At 45.2% G+C, this 22,182-nt stretch overlaps 1 protein-coding gene across 14 annotated transcripts in view; it reads right to left on the bottom strand.

Annotated features, from left to right (window-relative positions):
* Positions 1 to 5,104: 5,104 nt before the first annotated feature.
* LDB3 (LIM domain binding 3) overlaps positions 5,105 to 22,182 on the bottom strand; it is a 147,401-nt gene continuing 130,323 nt past the window's right edge. For 12 of the 14 annotated variants that reach the window (XM_081004942.1, XM_081004934.1, XM_081004944.1 and 9 more), the window contains 5 exons: positions 16,546 to 16,867; positions 13,094 to 13,274; positions 11,411 to 11,531; positions 10,929 to 11,044; positions 5,105 to 10,041 (listed from right to left, as the gene is read on the bottom strand). In XM_081004942.1, coding sequence (XP_080861068.1) covers positions 9,952 to 10,041; positions 10,929 to 11,044; positions 11,411 to 11,531; positions 13,094 to 13,274; positions 16,546 to 16,867 — 830 coding nt within the window. In that variant the 3' untranslated portion in view covers positions 5,105 to 9,951. Of the gene's footprint in view, positions 10,042 to 10,928; positions 11,045 to 11,410; positions 11,532 to 12,862; positions 13,014 to 13,052; positions 13,275 to 16,545; positions 16,868 to 22,182 lie in introns of those variants that run through there. The other 2 variants (XM_081004943.1, XM_081004945.1) reach the window with 2 other exon arrangements.

Here is a 22,182-nt window from a genome sequence, read left to right as displayed (position 1 = left end):
GGTGTGTTTCTGGTGCTAAGGTGGCAGATCAATGAAAGACAAAGAACAATTCCTGTTGCATTGGGGTAGGGGTGAGGTTTTTTTTAAAAGAGGGGGAGGAGGAGGAATAAAGCAGAGTGAATTTGGGTAATCAAGTGACCTTTATGTTTAGGAAAGCTATTTTATTATAAAAGTGTTCTTTCAAAACATGACAGTTCTATAAAGTACATTAATTTAATGTTTATTGTTTCAGATCTCCCTGATAATGTCCATTGAAACACCAATTTCACACGGTTTGTTCCCCTACCACACACACACACACACACACACACACACACACACACATATATATATATATATAGACAAGCCTCATGTGGGTATGCTGCAGACAGCATTAGAAAGTGTTGTTGTGGTTTTGGCAGCAAACGTTGTGAAAGCGAATTGCATTGTCTGTGAAATCTACTGTAGAAGAACTCTTAGGTTGTGCTAACATGCTTTCTCTTCTCCTTCGCAACTGGCTAGAAGGTTGTTGCCCAGGACATAGTGGCACTTTCTCATGGCAGAGTGCCCTCTTTAGTCGAGCGATTTCTAAAGGGTGCCTGATTGGGAATAAATGCTCGAGGCACTTAAAATTGGCAGCTGGCCTCCAACAGAATTCTGTGGGAAACACTGGCGTATATTGTCAGAGGTCCAATCCAATATTGTAAGCTAGCAGGCAGAATGAAGAGCTGCTGCTTCAGCTGGGGAGATGATAGCCTTGGCCTTGAGAGCAGCACTCTCAATACAAGAGTGTTTGAAACACTTCGTACATGCTGTGTTCTCAGCAACCCCCTACAGTTCTATTCATTTTATTCTGTTTGCAATTCTTTTATTATTCTTTTACGGTGTATTGTATTAGATGCTTCAAGCAGCCTGGAGAATCAGTTACCAAAATACAGGGCAAGGATGTTTTAAATAAATAGTTAAATAAAATAAATGAATTAATATCACTCTGTAGAAAAGTCCGTATCGCCCCACGTTGCGGGCTGGGTGGTGGGTGGGTGATTGCTGAGAGTTCGTGACTGAGATGAGATATGAATTCGTGTCTTTATGGCTCACAGCTCACACTCTTGCCTGGCACCATTTTTACTGGATCCCCATTTCACTCATCAGCTAGTACTAATTAACAAAGCCACTTCCGGCCTGCCCAGGAGGTGGGGTTGCGGGCTTCACGCCCACCCCACGTGAGCGGGGGCTGGTTTCAGCCCCCGCGAGAACAGGGGAATCCCGGCCGGGTCTGCCCCCTCAGCCAGCCAATCGGCTGGCTGGGGGGGCGTGGCCTGGGCTATTTAGGGCCGGCGCAGAGGGGGCTCACCCTCTTTCCGCCGGCTAGCCCTCACGTTTTCCCACCCTCCCTCCCTCTAGGTAGGTTTTAGGCAGGTCTCTGACTTTGCTATGGACTTCGGTCTGTCGCCGCAAGGGGCATGGTAGGAATTTTTCCCAATTGGCAATTTACAGCCTTTTGGTTTTTCGCCTACCTCGTAGCAACTCGTCACAACTCTTCGGCATTGGCGGTAGGCATTGGTAAGAAGGGGTTAAGAGGATGTGGGGGGGGAGGAACGCCATCACCTCCCCCCAGTGAGCGTTAAAGGACTCCGGGGGGCGTGGCCCTGTCCGAAGCCTATGGAGGTGTGGGCCAAAGGCACGCCCCAGAGCGGTGACCCGGGGGAGCTCCTAGTCGACGTGCCTCGGCAGGAGACTCCCCCGATATAGTGTTAACCCTTCCCAGTGTCTCCAGCAAATGGGCTGGAGCCGGATAGTCGATAGGACCAGTGCCTAAGCCAATGCCTCTCATTCCTGAATTCAATAAAGTTGTGGCCTAATTCGCCCAATTAACCTTAAATTATGGTGTCTTGTGTCTTTATTTACCCTGGTGGGGGGCGGGAACTCGCCACGCAAAGAATAATGTTTCAGTATGAATCTTAGCTAGGGAATGAGGGAGCTTTGTGACTGGCTATTTTTTCCTCCTTGCATTGCTGGTATCATTGAGTGGTTGCTTTACACATTACAGCTTTCTTATATGGAGGGGGTGGGATTGGAAGCAAAAAAACAGAAGCTTGTGTTAGTATACAAAGTGGGTTGCAAGTATATACGGTATGCATTTAAAGGTGCAGTTACACCAGTCAAGATACTGTTTCCCATAAATACACCGACTTCAGGAATAGTCTTCATGCAGAAAAATTGTAATGTGTAAACCAGTCCTGAAATCCAAGTACAGGAAAGTTAAAGCAAGCATGCAGCAGAGTGAAGGCAATGATTATTTTATTTCCCTTTTGTTTATGTGGGGAGGGTGTGGGGGGGGGGTGGGAAGAGAGAGAATGACTGAAAGAGACTTGTCCAAGGTCACTTAGTGAAGCATGGTGGAAGTTAACTCAGATTCCAGACTTCCCTGTTGCAAGTCTGGTACTATCTGTAACAAAGAAAATGCCAACTTTAGATTAAGGGTTTTGCATTTTTTACATTCTGTTTTAATATGGATAACAGATTTAAACAATAGAATGGGAAGTCTGTGTTATCTCTCCCAGACAGTAATGTGAAAAGTCTTTTCCTATGAAGTGCCTCAAATGGTAGAATATGTGATGGGCAAAAAAGAAAAGAAAAATAAAAGAAAAAAGGGTGTGTGTGTGGTATGTGTTAAAACAAGTTCAGTTATTCTTCTTTTGTAAACCAATGGTTGCCCCAGTTTGACTGATCCCACAAACCTCTTATTTCTTCATGAAGAAGTGTTTTTGCTTACCTATCAAATACTTTTTTTAACAAGTATGCTATTCTAAACTTACTTACTAGGGAGTAAGCCCCATTGAAGGCAGCGGTGGTGCATGCTTAGAAAACATGCTTAGGATCGCACAGTTAACTGCTTATCTTTTTTCTAATTCTAAATGCTATCAACTGAAAACTAAAAAAAAAAAAATGTTGATGCACTGAGTGTAGGATAACCAGCCTCATATAACCAAAATGTTTATGTCTAATTCATGCATGAAGGGGTTAACGCCATAGAGTAAACTGTCCTGCCAGGCTTAGCAAGGTCATTCACCATCACCTTGAGAGAAGTGGTCTATGCTAGATGAAGTGGGAAACTTTGGAAGGGATTTAGAAGGGCATATTTTAAAGGTCTAACAGCCTATATTTCCATTCTTTATTTTGCAGCATATTTTTGTGATTTCAAATCACTGCTGGGGTTCCCCAGACCTGGATCTTGCCATCCAGAGAATTCTCCTTTTATTTACCTATTTCCTTGCCAACCAACACTGAGTTTATTTCCAGCTTCATAAGCCCTATAGGCCTTGCTCGTTTTAAGTGCTCCAGTTGTCCATTTTACAGTTTGCATGTTGGATAAATTATTACCAGCTATATGAAGAAAGTGATATAATTGCTTAATAGCAGGAGCAAAAATTGCACGAGTTTTTTTTATATTCCAATCAATTAAGTTTTATGAATCAGTTTGCTCTGTTAATAACTACCTTAAAACCTGAAAGCAAAGAATCAAACTTATTTTACCCCTTTGCTTTAGTGCATGCATGCTTGCACTTTTCCCCATTTACATGTCCAGAATAGTGATAAAGCATTGTAAATGAAACGCTCAAGATTTTAAAAATCGCAGCACAACCGCTAGAGAAGTTTATGACACGATCCAAAACCTTAAACAATAGTTTCTGTTGCAAACGCAGCCACAGGAAGCTCAGCGGTGCTTCTCTTACAATTAATTGCTTCCGCTGTATATAAAATTGAAAGTATTGGGCACTCTGGTGCGGAAAAAGGATATCCTCATACAGTGCTCCTATTTCCTTACCAAGGGCTATTACTGAGCCTTTCACCATTAATCCATTTATAATAAATTATCCTGTGATGACAAAAGAGAGGCTGAAACAGAAGGCCAACTATGACCCTTAGCGTTTTGCATTTTTGTGCTCTTTTCCATTTGGATCATATTTACAAAGTGCACCTCTGCTAGAAGGTGTTTACTTTTAGGACTTCAGAACTTTAGAGAGAACAAGGGCTTAACTCTAATCCTAGGATTGCCATCAGAAACATGAACTTTGGGGATGGGGCAGAGGGATAAGCAGCCATGGAATGGGAACTGGGGTAAGGGTTAAGCACTCCTCCCCCCCCCCCTGCTCAAAATGGCCTCACAAAGCTACTTTTCCTTACAAAAAGGGCTATGATTTTGCATTTGTGCATAATTTGGAGTTCGTCCCTTAGAGTAGCCTGCCTTTGGAATAATCGCTACAAATTCCCGCTTTGTTTTTAAATGTCTTTATACTGCTATTTTATTGGTTCCTGGTTGCACTTTTGTTTTATTTTTAAATGTATTTTTTATACTGTACAATGCTTAGAGATTTTTTTTTTAATTAAACATTTTATAATGCTTTAACAAAATAAATAATGTGACTTGAAGTAGGCACGTGTATAATATCTGTGACATTTTGTCCACCCCCAGTTCTGTGGCTGGAGTAATTCATATGCATCAACCAAATCTGTAACTCTTTAATAGGCATAATCCATTTAGCCTCTGCTACCCAGGGTTCTGAAGAATTCTGAATTATTTATTTTGCAAGGGCTACAGGATGGGAGGCAAAATGCAAGAGAAATGGAAGAAATGCCAAAGGTTGAATATTACCTGCTTCACAAATAACAGTAAACCATGGCTTTTAAAACTATGGTTTACCAAATCATGGATTAGTGTTATGTGTGAACTCAGTCCAGCAACTGAACTATGTCTTATTAAATATGTGTAAGTCACTCGTTAAGCAAGGTTTGTAGTTGGCTCCTAAATCTTAGTCAATGTTAACCATAGCTTAGTGTTACAGGCAAGCCCAGACCTCCTCTTTAAATATGTTTAAGGAGCTGTCAACCACCCAAAGGCTACACAGCCATGAATGAAAAGGGGCAAAAAACCCAAATGCCTCAGCATTTTGGTTAATGTTAACCAAGTTGTAATGTTATGTGTGAACCTATGTATCTCAGAACTACTTTTCAAAAAACAGTTGAAAACAGAAGATGGCTTTTTTAATGAGAGTATTCCTGGCTGATAAATTTTCTTTCATTCTCTATAAAGTTGAGAAATAATTTTCACAGTGTTGGGTCCTTTTTCTTTTTTCTTTTGAAAGGTGCAGAATATTTTATTTGTGTTGGCACATATAATCCATGCAAAGTATATTCACTCACACCTCACAAATCACACATTACAATGAACATCTGAAATAAAAACCTAGGTGTTCAAAACCAAACCCATATGTAAAAGTAAGGTCACTTGTGGTGTCAAATCAATATTTCCATACATTTTAAAAAGGCAAGATGCATAGTGTGATTGCTGCAGAGACCAAATCACTGACCTGCAAATGCTAATAACTTTCATTTTTTTACAAAATATCAGCACCTATTACCAGACCTTCCTATTTAAAATTATGTGACCTAGCAGCAGATGCTATTTTTTAGTTACTGCTGCAGCATCCATGTTACTGAATACAGAGCGAGCTTTGAAATAAATATTTCATCCAAGCTACTGACCGCTGAAGGACCAAATCTGTGCCATTTGCTTGTGTGTATTGGCTTTATTTTTGTAAACTTGATTTTTAGCATGCAGTGGTAAATTACATGAAATGCTTTTCTGAATGTCTATGACTTATGCAACATGTATTGTCCTTGAGGCAAACAGATTAAAAGCCAACTACAAAGGGGTTGCAAATCCAGATGGAAGGTTTGCCATGTGATTCAACAGGATGTGGATTGCACCCAGAAAGTTTTAAATAGATATTGGTGAGTTTCAACTTTAGAAAAAATAAAAGTTATAGTGTTTACTTAAATATCATTTGATATAATTTATCAAATCCCCTAAAATGATTTAATGCAACTTTCACCATTTGGTCATTCACAGGTACAGTATTTGACTTCTAGGAATAAAAGAAGCAAAAATAATCACCACTCTTGCTAGTGAAACAAAACAGGAACAAAATTATTTTAGTAGGTAATAGTTACAGGTCACAAAGACGGTGAGCAGCTGAACCTGCCTAGTTTTTTCCTTCCCTCAGTAGTTAATTTTCTACTTGACTATAGGCCCTACTCTGTATTACACATGCATATTCTTTTTCTTAAAAAGAGTGGTCTTGGCAGGGCAGATATGTGAGATACTACTTAAAGTTAACTCTTTGATGCTAGATACATTTACTGAGCAGTAAGAGCCACTGCAGATGCTACTTTCAGGCAGGCATGGCCAAACTTGGCCCTCCAGATGCTTTGGGACTACAACTCCCATCATCCCTAGCTAACAGGACTAGTGGTCTGGGATGATGGGAATTGTGGTCTCAAAACTTCTGGAGGGCCAAGTTTGGCCATGCCTGCTCAGAGCTTTGCATGTGAGAATTATTTATTTATACCCCACATTTTCCTGTCTTACAGATAAAACAGGAACAAGATAAATGGATAATGAAAATGGCTGACTTGCATGAGTCATGTAACATGGAAAGAAAAACCCCCGTGGGAGATCTTATCCCCTTATCTGCAATGGTTTTCTAGTCGCAGAAAGGCAGCCACAATCTCCCATTTGTGCCCTCCTGTATTCTACTACTCATTTGTGCAGAGCAGCTATTTCTGCAGGTAAACTAGTTACAGCAACACCTGCCCTGGCTCTGAGCAGCCGCCAGCATCAATGGAACCCTTTTCAAGTTAAACGTGTTTAGGGTCACACTCTACAACTACCACCTAAACATGCAGAGACTTCTGGCAGAGACGTATACAATAGGGTATTTAAATAATGGCAGGATAGTGGCAGGAAACAAGGGGGCAAATGCGTCTACCACTTAGGAACAGCGGAGCAGATGAGAGATGCTCACCCTTGTGGTTTTAGTCATCCAAATGTTACTGGAAGAGCATGGGATCCAGTTGCGGGGCAGCAACAGCAATGCTACCCCTGCAACTTAAGAATGGGCCCTAAATGACAACTGAGTGATTAATGACAGAGTTGTCACAGTGCAGTCAACCCATGATCTATTGTAGGGTTTGTCATTCTGTTGTGAAGCAATAAATGTGGCTCGCTGTCATTTTATTGGTAGAAAGTGCCCGCCAGAGATAATCTGAAGTGGAAAAAAGAGCAGTATGATAATTGAGTCCTATTTGTGCGTGGTTGACTTCTCAGATCACAGAAAGTTTCACTGCCACCAACTATTCTAATTGTCTCCGGTTCATAAGATGTAAAGAGAAAACCAGCATGACTCGTATATATTTTTTTTTTAAAAAAAGTTTGACTAAAATGCTAGAGATTCTTTTAAAAGAATAATTAACCACACAGTTCTGCAGTCCTTGTTAAAATGACAAGACCAAGAAGCATTAAAGTGCTGTACTTGCATATATTCTGGAGGTCAGATATGCTTAACTATCCAACATAGAGACTGAGGAAAAGGAGCAAAATGTTGCATACAAAAACATTAACCTTGTGGTTTGTCCTCCAGTCTAAGGGAAAGGGGAAAATCAGGGCAGGATCCTGCCAAAGTTGAGCACCTTTAAGTCAAATTGATTTCAACCAGATAGCAAAGCATATGCTAAACCAGGGTTTCCCAAAACTTCGGTCTCCAGCTGTTTTGGGACTACAGCCCCCATCATTCCCAGCTAGCAGGTGGCTAGTGGTCAGGAATGATGGGAATTGTAGACCAAAAACAGCTGGAGACCCAAGTTTGGGAAACTGTGCTGAACCTTCTCCTGCAGAAATCAAAAGTGGTCTTAAAAGTGCATTCCATAACTTATTTCTTTTAAAAAGGCATAGTGTTTGAGAGCAAGATAAAGCAGGTCCCCCCCCCCCAATTTTTTGACATCTAGTAATAAAACACTACTTAAAAGGGGGTGCTATTTAAATACTCAATAGTCCAATAGTCAACATCCTTAAAATCAGATGGTTCTTTTCCCTTTTCATGAATGCTAAGTATGTGTTACTATAACCTTCAATTCCAAAGCTATTTACTGGAGGTTATAACACTGGGATGATTTCAAAGTAAATGGCTTCAGATTATGACCATTTTGCGCACTCAGATGTTACTAACACTGACATACTCCTTCCATGCCTAGATCACAGATTAGAATGCTCCTCCGAGTAGACAGTTGCTGGATACTAACTGCTTATGGTAAATATCCAAACCTACAGACGGAATAAATACATGCTGCCAGTCTCAATAATACAAAAGCTACAATAAGTATACTTGTTCAGATATTGTGCATGATTTGTTCAAAAGGCGTTACACTAATACTACTCTAATTGCCAAAAGCTTCGTTTTCTTGCAGCAGCAAACACAATCACACTTCAGAGGTGACGTTATCTAAGAATCTAATCACAGTTAGAACTGAGCATGCGGGTCATTCCGGGCTGCCCTGTGAACGGTATCAGTTTTAGCATAAATAAGGGTTTGAATCGCCTCTGGCTGCTCGGGACTCCATTGTCCTTTTGGGAGCTGAGATTACACTATCTGTTTTCCCTGCACCCATAAATTGAGAGGACAAGCAAGAGGAAATGTTTCTCAGCTACACAGAGAAATACACAGCGGATCCTCTCCAGACTTTCCTCTTATGTAGCAGCAGACTGGGGAAAACTGGTTCCCTTGTGAAGCTCTGAATGAGGTAATCAGCTAAAACTCTTTAATGCTATATGCTCTCTGTTGCTTCTCTTCTTCTCAACAGGAATTATAGTCAACCAGTTTATTTCCTCCCCACTCGCTTGCTCGCTTCTCCTACCAACCACCCCAACAGACAATTCCCTTCATATATATCCAGAGCCTTGTGGCGACAGCTTCTCTGTAGCTCTATCCCACAGGATTGCTTCATGCATGTGAACACCGTAACAACTTGGGCAAAGCTGACTGCCTGGTTTCCCCCCCCCCCTCGCATGATCGCTACACAAATGCCACTCTCCTTTCTGGCGGGAAGACTCATGCAATGAGCCCTGTACATGTGGTTGTGGTATAGACACGCATGTGTCATGGCTATAGCATCACAGGGAAATGGCTACCATGCAACTTCAGGTATGGGCAAAATAGGCCTGAGCTTACTCCACACTCTATCCCAACTAATATCAGGGCCAATTCACAGTCATGGCAGCAAGGAAGCTGCTGCCCCAAGGTGGTCTTGTGTTGCTCCAACAATGCGAGGATGAAGGAGATGCATGGGAACCCAGGATGTGGCTTATTTCCATTCAAGCATTCACCAGCTGGGAGGGAGCACAGTGCTCATGCAAGGAAAGGAAAGGACCACGTCACTGGTCCCACCTTCCAGGATTCCTCCATATTCAGTTACCAGGGTGATGTGGAACTGTATATACTAGAAAGAAGATAGTTCCACATCCATGTGATGAAGTGTGGACATGCCCTTTGCTGTGTTCTGATTGCAAGCCTTGATTACATTAACCAATGGGGTGTTTTTAGTTAACGCTGTGAGGTTCATAAAAGTCATTCTAGAGTCTAAACTGTGTTTGTTTTGTGAGGAACACTCAGTTGGCCTATCACTAGCGACTATAAAAGTTATGCTACGCCTACAATTTTGACACTTTTGAGTTGTAAAGTAATACTAATAATGGTGGTTTTTTTAAAGCACTGTTGTGAAGTATAAGCTTTAAGTGTACGGTGCTGAACACACACACTAGAAGATATTCAGTATTTGTAATTTTATGCAACCGTTTTATAAATGATTTCCCCCCCCCATTCATTTTGCTCAAACCTTTGCAGCAATGTTTCACTGTCAAGTTTTGAATATTCATTTCCTTTTTTTAATATGAAGTATGTAGGAGAAAGATCTGCACATAGAAAAAGCAGCTGAATTCAATGTCAGAAGGTTCAAAATTCATTACCTCCCCTGACCCCTCCCGTCCCGGTCATTAGAAATCCATAACAATCTATATTTCATTTGTTGAGCCAACTCCTAAACTTTTCACTTTGCCTTTAGCTTCTAGTTCTTCCTTTAGACATTGATGGCGTGTGCATGCTTCTTGCATAGCGGCTTATCCTTCTTCGAATAAAATGGCTGACCTTCCAAATTCACATGGCACACCTGAAAATTAAGAATACAGGGATATTACGTGTAATCAAAGAGGGTGAAATGCAGCATTCAAATTTCACAAGTTCAAGAAAATGGCGTGTGAGTCCACCCCTAAGAGAAGAAGAAGAAGAATTTGGACTTGATATCCCGCTTTTCACTTCCCTTAAGACAGGCATGTTCAAAGTTCGCTTTGGGGGCCTAATCCACCCCCTGTGGCTGTTTATTTCCTGGTGTAAAATCCCAATGAAAGGTCAACAACTTTGGGGTAAAATTGTTAAAAAAGGTCAACAACTTCAGTCTTAAAAAAAGGTCAACCACTTTGGCCAGCCCTCATGCATGTTCACTTCATCAAATCTGGCCCTCTTTGAAAAAAGTTTGGGCACCTCTGTGAAGGAGTCTCAAAGCAGCTCACAATCTCCTTTCCCTTCCTCCCCCACAACAAACACTCTGTGAGGTGAGTGAGGCTGAGAGATTTCAGAGAAGTGTAACTGGCCCAAGGTCACTCAGCAGATGCATGTGAAGGAGCAGGGAAGCGAACCCGGTTCACCAGATTACGAGTCCACCAATCTTAACCACTATACCAGGCTGGCACTAACCTAGGCAACGAGAGAGAGGTGCACACAAAAGCACAGACAGTGGTGGCAGGTCCTTTAGGGTGTATGGGACACTGCCCCCCACCTCAGTCTGCCCTCAGGAAGTCCCTATCTGCACCAAGTGAAAAATGCCTTGGAGGTAGAAAACTAGTGCACCAGGAAGAAGACTACCCTAGAACCCTCCTAGATAGTGAACCTCCCACCCACTGCAGTCAGAATGCTACAGTCCAGAAAGAAACTGAAGTGCCATGAATTAGCAACAGGAGGACTGCAAAGCCCCAGTATGTTTTGATGCAAGAAACCTACAGCACAAATGAAGCAGGTGTCATGCCAAGTGTGTCCAAGGGCTTCGATGAACTTGTCTCCTGCTTCAACAGGGAAGTCGCACCCATGGCATTTGGTGCTGAACAAGGCCACATAGTCTAGAAACGGAAACAAAAAAACCAACATTTAGAACGCAAAACAGCTAACTTTCTTCCAGATCTGCTGGGTTTATTGTTGCTTGGAATACCGTTTTTCTGCCTTGTGAACTTGTTCTGGAATGGCTTATTTCTCTCCTTCTGCCACCTATCCAAAAAATCTGAGGGCAAATCTATGCGCAAAGTGTGGGCACGATTTCAAATGGGAGGGTTGGCGGGGAGAATAGGCTGGCTATTCCATTCTCTTGGGCAGCCACACTTTTTGCTTGCATGCAGAGGTTTCCGAAAGAACAGAGGGCTGGGGGAGCATAAGACACTGAGCAACATTGTCCGTAAGATTTCCAGGAGCGTTAGCTGGGTGTGCAATACCTTTCTCACAGTAGGGCTCTCCATCCTCCATATGGAAGAGGCTATTCCCAAATGGCTTCCTGCAGGCAGCACAGACAAAGCAAGTTGTGTGCCAAGTCTGCCGAAGAGCATGCATCACTTCCTGAAAGGCAAGCAGAGTAGCAGATGTATTGTTCACCACTGAAAGGGCATTCATGGAGAGCGAGACAGATGTGTCAGGCCAGGGCAGTGAAGGATAGGAGGACGATATGTTCCTCCTTAACTGGAGGGAAGAAGCCTTGGCCCAAGTGGAGTGGGGAGGGGGCTAAACCCTTCCCTCGCCAAGTGGCTTTCTCTCGCAAATCTGCTCTGCCGAATGTTTTGCCACAGCTGACACAGATCTGGAATCTCGGCTGGGGGGCAAATCAGCTGGTAGGAAAGGGGGTGGGTGTGGATTAAGCATCTCCCACCCGCCCAAAACTTCTCTACAACACACCTTCCTAGGCCCTATTTCCCCAGAAACAGTGAGTGGGCTTTAAGAGCACAAGGTCAATGTGGCCTACAATCTGAGTTTAAAATAATCAAGTTCCTCCCTCCAGGTTTCGGCATCAGCTCAGATGCCTTTTTTAGATGCGAGAGTACAAGCCTAGGCCGGCACTTTTTATTTTGGGGAGAAAGCCCAGAGCCCCATTAAGCGGATGAGCACAGAACTGCTGTTGCCCCACAGGTGACAATTAAGGTTGGGGCTCCGAGAGGATATTTATGGGGCCCAGAGCCAATGAGACAAGGTCCTCTGACAGAGACATGATTTCGTATTTCCAGGATGGGCAAGAGATTTCAGTTATGGACCAAGACCCTGAGCAAGCTTTAGAGACCTGCTTTTGGACAGCAGCCATGGAGGACCCCAGTCTCAACTGGAGCCCAGGCCAGTTTCTTACCAACCCCCTGCTCTGCGGGTGGGGAGGGGGAGAGGAGGGATGACTTTGGGCAGAAATCTGACTTGGCATAGCTTGGGGTCCAGCATGGCTGCTTTTCTATCACAATAAAAATAGCCAGGTTAAGTGCACATTTTAGAGAGCGTTTTTAACAAATGAGAGAGAAAAGGGAGAGAGGGAGAGAGAGAGATAGAGAGAGAGAGAAAGAACACAGAGTAATTTATGCACCACTCTGGCCACAGCTAATTACATGTCAGGCAATTGTTTAAATGTGCAGGTGGTGCTATAGGAAATGCTTCCTCTTTTCAGCTTTTTAATTCATACTTACACAGATATTATGCAATTTGATCTGATGCTCTGCCCTTTTCGCCTAGCGCCGACAGCCCACCATCATTTAGGTCAGTAGCATGTCTCATTAGTGAGTCACTGTTAGCAAGTTTAATTAACTTTAATGAATGCGTTGCAAAACAACCCAGTAAATGAGCTTAGATTAAGTTATGGAGTTCACAGCAAACAAAATTCAGGTTGCGAACAGAGGCATGTTTGCTTACTGGCTTAAAGAAAAAACCATCAGTCATGGGCAGCCTGTGCTACTTACAACCTGATCAGAAACTGAACCAAATGGAAGCCAAGACAGCACCCTCAGGTTGACAGGCCCAGAAACTGCCTGACAAGTTGCTGGCAAGGTCACAATCCATCCTTTTTGACTGCTACCTTGCAGGCCTAACTCTGCCAGAACTCTGCCACACATCTTCTTCTGGCATTTGGCTGTGTTTGCTTGCAGACTTACCCCCATGATCTTGGTGTGGCATCTGGCACAGGTAGGGGCAAAGAATTGCTCATAGCAACGCTCACAGTACACACTGTTCTGCTCCTCAACAAAGCCGACGTCAGCCAGGGATGCCTTGCAGTAAGCGCAATAGAACTCCTCGGGATGCCAAGAACGACCCATGGCTACCAGGAAAGGACCCCTGTAAAACACAGCCAGCGTTTAAATCTCAGGACAGAAACATCCAAAGATTACAAATGCGAAGGACAGATCTAGCTGTATATAACAACCTCGCATTGCTTTTATATCACTTTATTTGCTCTGGCTTTCCCCACTGAATCCTGGGAAATGACAGTTTGATGGGGGTCCTGAAAAACCGCCTCCCAGAGGGGAAGTTGTGTCAGTCTGTTGCAGCAAAAAGAGACTTTTTGCACCTTAAAGTCTAATATATTTATTGTGGCATAAGTTTTAGCAAGGCCCAAGACTTCTGTTTGGTGGTCTGGCTCTAGGGGCACCAAAGGAAGAGCATCTACACACATGGAGATTGCACTACTTTTCCATTCTCTCAAAAAAGTCAGACTTCCTGCAGCCTAAGAAAAGACAGAAGAACCACAGGGAAAACGCAGGACGACAATGACTGGGTGATGGTGCCATGTAGGTAAAGGTAAAGGGACCCCTGACCATTAGGTCCAGTCATGGCCAACTCTGGGGTTGCGGCGCTCATCTCGCTTTACTGGCCGAAGGAGCCGGCATACAGCTTCCAGGTCATGTGGCCAGCATGACTAAGCTGCTTCTGGAGAACCAGAGCAGCGCACGGAAACGCCGTTTACCTTCCCGCTGCAGTGGTACCTATTTATCTACTTGCACTGGTGTGCTTTCGAACTGCTAGGTTGGCAGGAGCAGGGATCGGGCAACAGGAGCTCACCCCGTCGCGGGGATTCGAACCGCCGACCTTCTGATTGGCAAGTCCTAGGCTTTGTGGTTTAATCCACAGCGCCACCCACGTCGGCGATGGTGCCATGTAGATGCCCCTTAAAAAGTGAGTGAGCGCATGGCAGTTTCACGCTAGATACTTGGAGCAGGAAAACCCTAAGGCGCCACAACAGCCTTTGCTCAGAATTGTCTGTTAAAATATTGCAAGCATCTCTCCCAAACTAGGATTCCTAAAAGCCATTGCAAAGAAGGGATCACTTCTAAGTTCAAATCTGTAATGTAGAAATGCCCCAAGCTGAAAAATCTGAATGACGCTGACCTAGTGTTGCTATCAGGAGAATTAGATAAAGTAGGCATAATTAAATATGCTGTTTCTTTATATTCAGCCTTGGATAAGAACAGTTTGTACTCTCAACTAGATAAGTAGAAATGACACCTTGTGACATTTTTCAAGTGCCCTGCATATGCTTCCACTGTCGTTAGTGATTCTTAAGTGCATATAAGTACCTAGTTTTGAATGCATACCAGCTCTGAAGAGTACATAAGAACAGGGCAGATGGTGATATATTCCTACTGAATATAGACAATGCATAGATAAGTCTTATTTCCCAAAAGCGCTAATAATAATTGTTTGGTTCTCTACCATGCTGGCAGGCTGCTAGATACAAAAGCATGGGAGAAATTCTACTCCAGTATGGCCTATACCAGGGGTCAGCAAACTTTTTTAGCAGGGGGTCAGTCCACTGTCCCTCAGACCTTGGGGGAGGGGCGGACTATATGGGGGGGGAGGGGGAGGACAAATTCCTATGTCCCACAAATAACCCAGAGATACATTTTAAATCAAAGGACACATTCTACGCATGTAGAAACACGCTGATTCCTGGACCATCTGCAGGCCGGATTTAGAAAGTGATTGGGCCAGATCCGGCCCCCAGGCCTTAGTTTGCCTACCCATGGCCTATATGAATTATTATTATTATTTCAATGGCTTCAGCGTGGTTTCCTTTGCAAGGTAAGGAGACTAGCAGCAGCAGCAGCAGCATGAGAAAGGTGATCAATTCCATGGATCACCTTAACAGAGAAGATGTTGTCTGCCTTGTGCATAGAGCTTAGCTTTGGGCAAAATCCAGTCAAAATCCCATTGCAACAGTGTGCCCCAAGGCCAAATTTAATCAGAGTGACTAACACCAATTGCTTCTGCAGAAGACAATCTTATCAGGGTGGGGAGCATCCTGACCATAAATGCAGAGTGAAAAGAGGCATAGGAAATTAAAGGCTGTCTAGGAAGGAAGGACACCTTCCCCCAAAAGGTCTAAAAACTGGGCTTCTAAGACCACTTCCAGTTTCCTTTGTGTGGTACCACTCTTGCTGCTGGGTCACTTTGCTGCTGAAAATCCCTCCTGCTGACAGCCAGAATCCAGGGTCTGACTCCATCATCTTCCCCTGCTTTTCCTTCACTGCCTCTGGTTTTTGCACTTCTGGGTCCCTGCTTGCTGCTAAGGGTTCAGAGGTCCTTTTCAGGGCTCTCCTTCAGGGCTTGTCCACATGCCCCCTTGTCCCATGCCTATAAAGCATGTGCCTGAGCGGTTTTCTGCTTGTGTCGTGCTTACTAGGAATGGGTCCAAGCAGTTTTGCCTTTGCCCCCCCGCTATCCCCAAGGAAACTTCCTATTTAGTGCTAAATCAGAGCAGATATCACTCTGGAGAAAACCTGATTGATGCTTGCTCCGATTCAACAGTAAACAGTGGGTTTTCCTGGGGGGGGGGGGAAGTGTGGAGGAGCCCTCTGTTTCTCCTCCTCCAGGGTCCTGCTTGCTGAAGCAGAGATCCTTGTTCAAAAGTCCTTTTCAAGCCTGCTTTCCTTCTTCATCCTGCCTGATCCAGGTTTTTTAGTGCACCCCAGTTTTGCTGCCCATCAGGGAGGGAAAGCTAGCTTTATACAGTCGTACCTCGGAAGTCGAGCGGAATCCATTCCAGAAGTCCGTTTGACTTCCAAAATGTTCAGAAACCAAGGCGTGGCTTCCGATTGGCTGCAGGAAGCTCCAATCGGAAGCCACGTAGGACATTCAGGTTCCAAAGAACGTTCGCAAACCGGAACACTCGCTTCTGGGTTTGCTGCGTTTGGGAGCCAAAATGTTCGACTCACAAGGTGTTCGACTTCCGAGGTACGACTGTACTGTCTTCCAGAGATCCTTCCACTACAGATTGTAGCTGCCACACCAGTTCTATCATCATATCTCTACATGACTGTGTGTTCGACAAGTATTTTAGCCCTTCCTTAAGTCAACCTTCCAGAAAGCTTGTGCTGGCTGCACATGGCCAAGGCCTAGTTTGTGAGTCCAGGGAGAAATAGCAGTGTGTCGTCAGCAGCAGCAGCAACACATCTTTCCTCCTGTCTTAAGGGAAGCTCCCTCCCTGTTCCTGATCTTCATGGCCAAAGCCCTGTTCAACCTCACAGGAATCCTGGCCCACTGGTCTAAATTGCTCTGCGATGTGATGCTTTCCCATTCCCCCTCCCTCAGAAGAGTCCCACTGGCATACCTGATGATGCTATTACAGTGTCCGCACAGCGGAGTCCTGCTGCTGGCTGGGAAACGCTCAGCCCTCTGAATCGTTCCCCGGGCAACTGCTGGAGCCTGGGAAGAGGCCGGGATGGAAGGAGGCGGGTACGTGGGGGCCGAGGCTGGCGGGGGTGGCACCGGAGCCCCCCGTGGCAGGATATGCTTGGTGACAGTGGTGGTGCTTTTCCCCGGAGCAAACTTCTGGGAGAAGGAGTCGTCCGTGATCCAGGGAGGACGGCTTGAAGGCTCCGCTTGGCTTCGAGCTTGGGTATGTACAGGCACTGGGGCTGGCGCCGGAGCTGCTGTTAAGGAAAGGAAACAGTGTTCATTCAGCTGCCTTTATTTTCGCTATTGCAAGCCGCAGTATTGACCAGAACCTCCTTCAAGCCACAACGGCCTCAGGTGACCCCAACTGCCGCCCAGCCCATTATCACAAATCAAGTGCTGCGCAGCTGATCCAAGGATATCAGATAAGCCCCAGTCTCTGGAGCCAAATCAACGATAAAAGCAGAGTCTCGGTTTGGCCATGATTATCAAGGTCACCTACAGTAACATTGCAGCAGCAGCAGCAGCAGCAGCAGCAGCAGCAGCAAGGTTTTATTCAGGGAGGATGGAGGGAGTAAATACATCCAGTGCATTTGGATAAATGCAAAACCTGAAGGACTTTTCTTATCTGCTGCAGCAAAATATGGAAAGTCCTTGGGTTGTGGTGGCCTATGGTGCAGTCAGAAGTTAAGACCCACTGCTTCAAGGGGGCTTAATTCAGGTAGGTGGGCAAATGTGTGCGCAGTCTCGTTGGAGACTGGTTAGGGTGAAGGCGGAACCTCAGCCAGCCCCTGCCTTTCTGGCTCCTTATTTATATCCAGTCTAGAGTATGGCATTGGCTGTTTTGCTTCCTCATCCTCCTCCTGTCTCAATGTTGCCATTATATAACTTGGTAGGGAGGGGGAGGGGGGCTAAAGCTTGGATCTGCCTGGCATTGGCTCTGGTGCCACCTACTGGTGGTCTCCCTGTCTTCCACCCTACCAGTTCCAATAGGTGCCAGCCAGCACTGTAGAAAACGCACACAAAAAACAACACCTTGGCCAACTGTAATTGAAAAAGGGTGACAGACATGGGCATAGCCAGGCTTTGTGTTGGGGGGGGGGCAGGCTTTTGCTAGGGGGCAGAACCTCAGATTTGTATTGCTTTGTATTTATTTTTACTGGTTTTTTGGGGGGGGCAGCAGTCTCCCCTGTCTCCCCCCACTTGGCTACGCGCATGGTGCCAGCAGCTTTATTCCAATTTGATTCCTCTGATCCGGACAGAAGCTTTGTGTTCCTGTGCAACCAACAAAACAGCAACTTTTTTCTTCCTCCAGAAAGAAACGTGTCTGGGCAAATTCCCCAGAAAGACAGGCTTGCAACTCACAGTTCTCATGCATTGCACTGCATAGTTCTTTTGAATGGAGGACAGCTGCAGGGACTCCCCATTCCCCCCCACCCAGGAATGGAAAGTATTTTTGTCTCCATCATAACTCTGTTTCCTGACTCTTACCCCCTCCCCTTAACGTCCCTCTCTACTTCTATTAAAAGCCTTGGGGCTTGCCTTTCTTCCTGAAATGCACTACCTCCAACCAGACCTCCCTGCTCCCCCCTCCCCCCATTTGTTGCTGGTTCCCTTCCAAGACTGCTCACTTTTCCAAAGTGTGAACTTGATCTGATCTGCTGGCCGCAGCTAAATTCCCTAGTACTTCTTGACGCACAGCTGTGGTATTGTTTGGTGGCTTCCTGACCTCTCCCCTCCCTCCCTCCCTCCCTCCCTCCCACATACATATATACATACATACATCCCTGCACACCAATCCATAGGGTCCCTCCTGAAATCCAGCTGCCTTTTGAGAATGCCCCCATTGTGCTGGGCTCTAATATTATGCTCCGCCTTAGGTATAATGCCTCCATTCACAAACAGCTGTAATGCCCAGGGCGTAAAATAGGCAGCAGCAATTAACCCTTTGCAGGCACCAAGGAATCAGGATCTCTTCCTCCCTTCCACTCCATAAAAACATAGGAAGCTGCCTTAAACCGAGTCAGCCTTTGGATCCATCTGCAACTACGGGAACTAGCAGAGGCCCTGAAGGGTTTTGGACAAGGGGCTCTGCCAGCCTTACCTGGCGCAGTCATTCTATGAATGAACCCTTCCCCCATCTATTGATTAGCCATGCTTTCATTCTCCTTGCACTCTTGCTAGATAGGCATGTGTTTTCATGGGGTGCATTGAACTACGGCCATAGCAGTTCAGTTGCGTTCTGACAACTCACTCCTGGCCGTGCAAATCAAGAGAGCTGAGCTATAGGATCAGCAGATGCCTGTGATGTTGTTTCTTACTGGACTGCCCCACTTCAGGTGGGAGATGCTGGCTGGGGTCATTGTTTCCAAATGCAGCCGCCCAGCGGTCCCTGGGAAGCTCACAAGTTAGGGCAGCGACAGCTCTCTGCTGTTGGCTATCCCTGGTAGGCTGCCCCTGAACATGGAAGTTCTATTTCCAGCTCTACCGCTCTTTCAAATCGGAACCAGTGAAGGTGGTGAAGGTCCTGTGTGAGTGTCTGGAGGCAGTTGGAGGATGGATGGCGGCTAACAGATTGAGGTTGAATCCTGACAAGACAGAAGTCCTGTTTTGGGGGGATAGGAGGCGGGCAGGTGTGGAAGACTCCCTGGTCCTGAATGGGGTAACTGTGCCCCTAAAGGACCAGGTGCGCAACCTGGGAGTCATTCTGGACGCACATCTGTCCATGGAGGCACAGATCAATTCTGTGTCCAGGGCAGCTGTTTATCAGCTCCATCTGGTACACAGGCTGAGACCCTACTTGCCCGTGGACTGTCTCGCCAGAGTGGTGCATGCTCTGGTTATCTCTCGCTTGGACTACTGCAATGCGCTCTATGTGGGGCTGCCTTTGAAGGTGACCCGGAAACTACAATTAATCCAGAATGTGGCAGCTAGACTGGTGACTGAGAGCGGCTGCCGAGACCATATAACACCAGTCTTGAAAGACCTACACTGGCTCCCAGTATATTTCCGAGCACAATTCAAAGTCTTGGTGCTGACCTTGAAAGCCCTAAACGGCCTCGGTCCAGTATACCCGAAGGAGCGTCTCCACCTCCATCGTTCTGCCCGGACACTGAGGTCCAGCGCCGAGGGCCTTCTGGCAGTTCCCTCGCTGCGAGAAGCCAAGTTACAGGGAACCAGGCAGAGGGCCTTCTCGGTAGTGGCACCCACCCTGTGGAACGCCCTCCCACCAGATGTCAAAGAGAAAAATAACTACCAAACTTTTAGAAGACATCTAAAGGTAGCCCTGTTTAGGGAAGCTTTTAATGTTTAATAGGTTATTGTATTTTAGTGTTTTGTTGGAAGCCACCCAGAATGGCTGGGGGGACCCAGCCAGATGGGCGGGGTATAAATAAATATATTATTATTATTATTATTATTATTATTATTATTATTATTTCACTGTCATGGGTAATAGCTGTTGAGATGGACCTATGCTTTGAGAGAATGTGTCTAATTCTTCTCTAACACCATCTAACCCAGGCACCAGGCTTAATTTCAGAAGCTGCCTTCTGATGATCAGCTTGGACCTCTGGCAAGAGCCACCTGTCCTCTTCTGTGGCAGCCTGCTCAGCTAGGGTGGAGAGGGAAAAAGGGTGTAGCGGGCAGGGAGGAGAGAGACAAAAAGAAACAGAAAAAGAGAGAGGGTTTGTGTGTGTGTGTGTGTGTGTGTGTGTGTGTGAGAGAGAGAGAGAGAGAGAGAGAGAGAGAGAGAAAGAGAGACAGAATGGGGGTTTTATTAGGAGGGAGAAGGGTGTGAATGTGTGAGTAAGGGAAAAAAGGAGAAAGAGGAAGGGAGGGAGGAAAGAAGGAAAGATGACAGTGCCCACTTTTTGCTACAGCATTGCTCACTGCTCAGGTCTGCACCCCTCCCAATGGAATAGCCCAGAGGGAACACAGCCCTTAAGAGAGAGAGAGAAAAGACTGCCGAATTCTAATACAGTCAGTGGTATCAACAACACAGAGCAGGTTTCTTAACTTGAGAACTAAAGGTATAGTGTGTAGATGTAGCTTTCAAGTACATTTGGAAAACGTTCTTTTCCTCAAAGAATTCTGGGCACTGCAGTTTGTTAAGGGCTACTGGCAGCTGTAACTGTGTGTGGAGGGGGGGAGTAAACTACAATGCCCAGAATTCTTTGAGGGAAGCCATGTGCTTTGTATGTGCTTTAAAGGCACGGTGTGTACATGTGCCAAGTCTGATTCTTGCTCTGTCAATAACAAGCTTGTTTTAGATAAGCATTCTTGATGGGCACCCAATAAAATCTTGTCTCACGCTCTGTTCTTCCTTCTTGCCCATATTTTAAAAACAAAAACCCCTTCTGTTTGGTTTCCGCTCCCCATTTCCCCAGCAGCAACTACAAATATCCCTGCTTCGTAAGCAGGCACCCTCCACCTTAGCTCCAGGCTTCATCTTTTTCATGCTGTAAAGGTAAACAGAGTTTAAAGATATCTGAATCAAATCCCCTGCCCGCCTGCCCCCCATCACAATCACCCTAAGCCCCAGGGCCCTGCTATTTATGTCTCATGGTATTTATTAAGTCAGTAAAAATTAGAGGGCGATATTTCATCTCTAATTGCCAAGTTCAAAAGCCTCCCACCTCCACGCTCTGTAATTAAACAATGTGATTTTCTTGAGTTGGTAGCGTTCCTGGTTTCCCCTCCCTCCCTGCCATCACCTCCAAGAATCAGTGCTCACTCATTTGAACAACATGAAATCATACCTATATCTCATTGTGTCATTTATATATACACCACAGTGTGGATCCCCTATTCAACGTCGGGGGTGGAGGAAGGAGCAGGATCATGGCAGCAGCCCCTGCTCTCCACCCAAGTGTGTTCCATTTCAGAGGTGTGCACACAAAGGGTTCCCTTTCCACAACCACAAACCCTGAAAAAGAAAATCAGGGTTCTGGATCCTGTGAAAACAGCTCTACGTGCATGCAGTGTGTGTGTGTGTGTGTGTGTGTGTGTGTGTGTGTGTGTAGGTTCTCCCTTGGCCTGTGTACATGCTATGCCTTTAGAGCTCATTTGAAACACATTATTTCCCTCAGATTCTGGGCACTGGAGTTTACTTTTCACAATTACATTTCCTAGCAACACTTAAACAAACTATGGAGCCCAGAATTCTCTGAGAGAAAGAATGTACTTTGAAAGTAGAACGCAGACCCTCCAAGCGTCCCTATTTTCCAGGGACAGTCCTGGATTTACAGAAGCCATCCTGGTTTCTGATTTGATCCTGGAATGTCCCGCTTTTCCTTAGGATGACCCTGTTTTCACTGGAGAGATGTTGGAGGGTATGGAGTTATGCGACCCCCAAGTCAAGGAGATAAGTAACTATACAACCTTTAGAAGACACCTGAAGGCAGCCCTGTATAGGGAAGGTTTTTTAAAAAAATGTTTAATGTTTTATTATGTTTTTATATATGTTGGAAGCCACCCAGAGTGGCCGGGGCAACCCAGTCAGATGGGCGGGATATAAATAAAAAAAAATATTATTATTATTATTATGGAAGAGAACATCCCTATTTTCATC

Source organism: Podarcis pityusensis (genome assembly GCF_964106645.2).
Source record: "Podarcis pityusensis genome assembly, chromosome: 5".
NCBI lineage: Eukaryota > Metazoa > Chordata > Lepidosauria > Squamata > Lacertidae > Podarcis > Podarcis pityusensis.
Note: the sequence above shows the minus strand (reverse complement) of the source record. Positions and strands in the feature narration are given on the sequence as shown.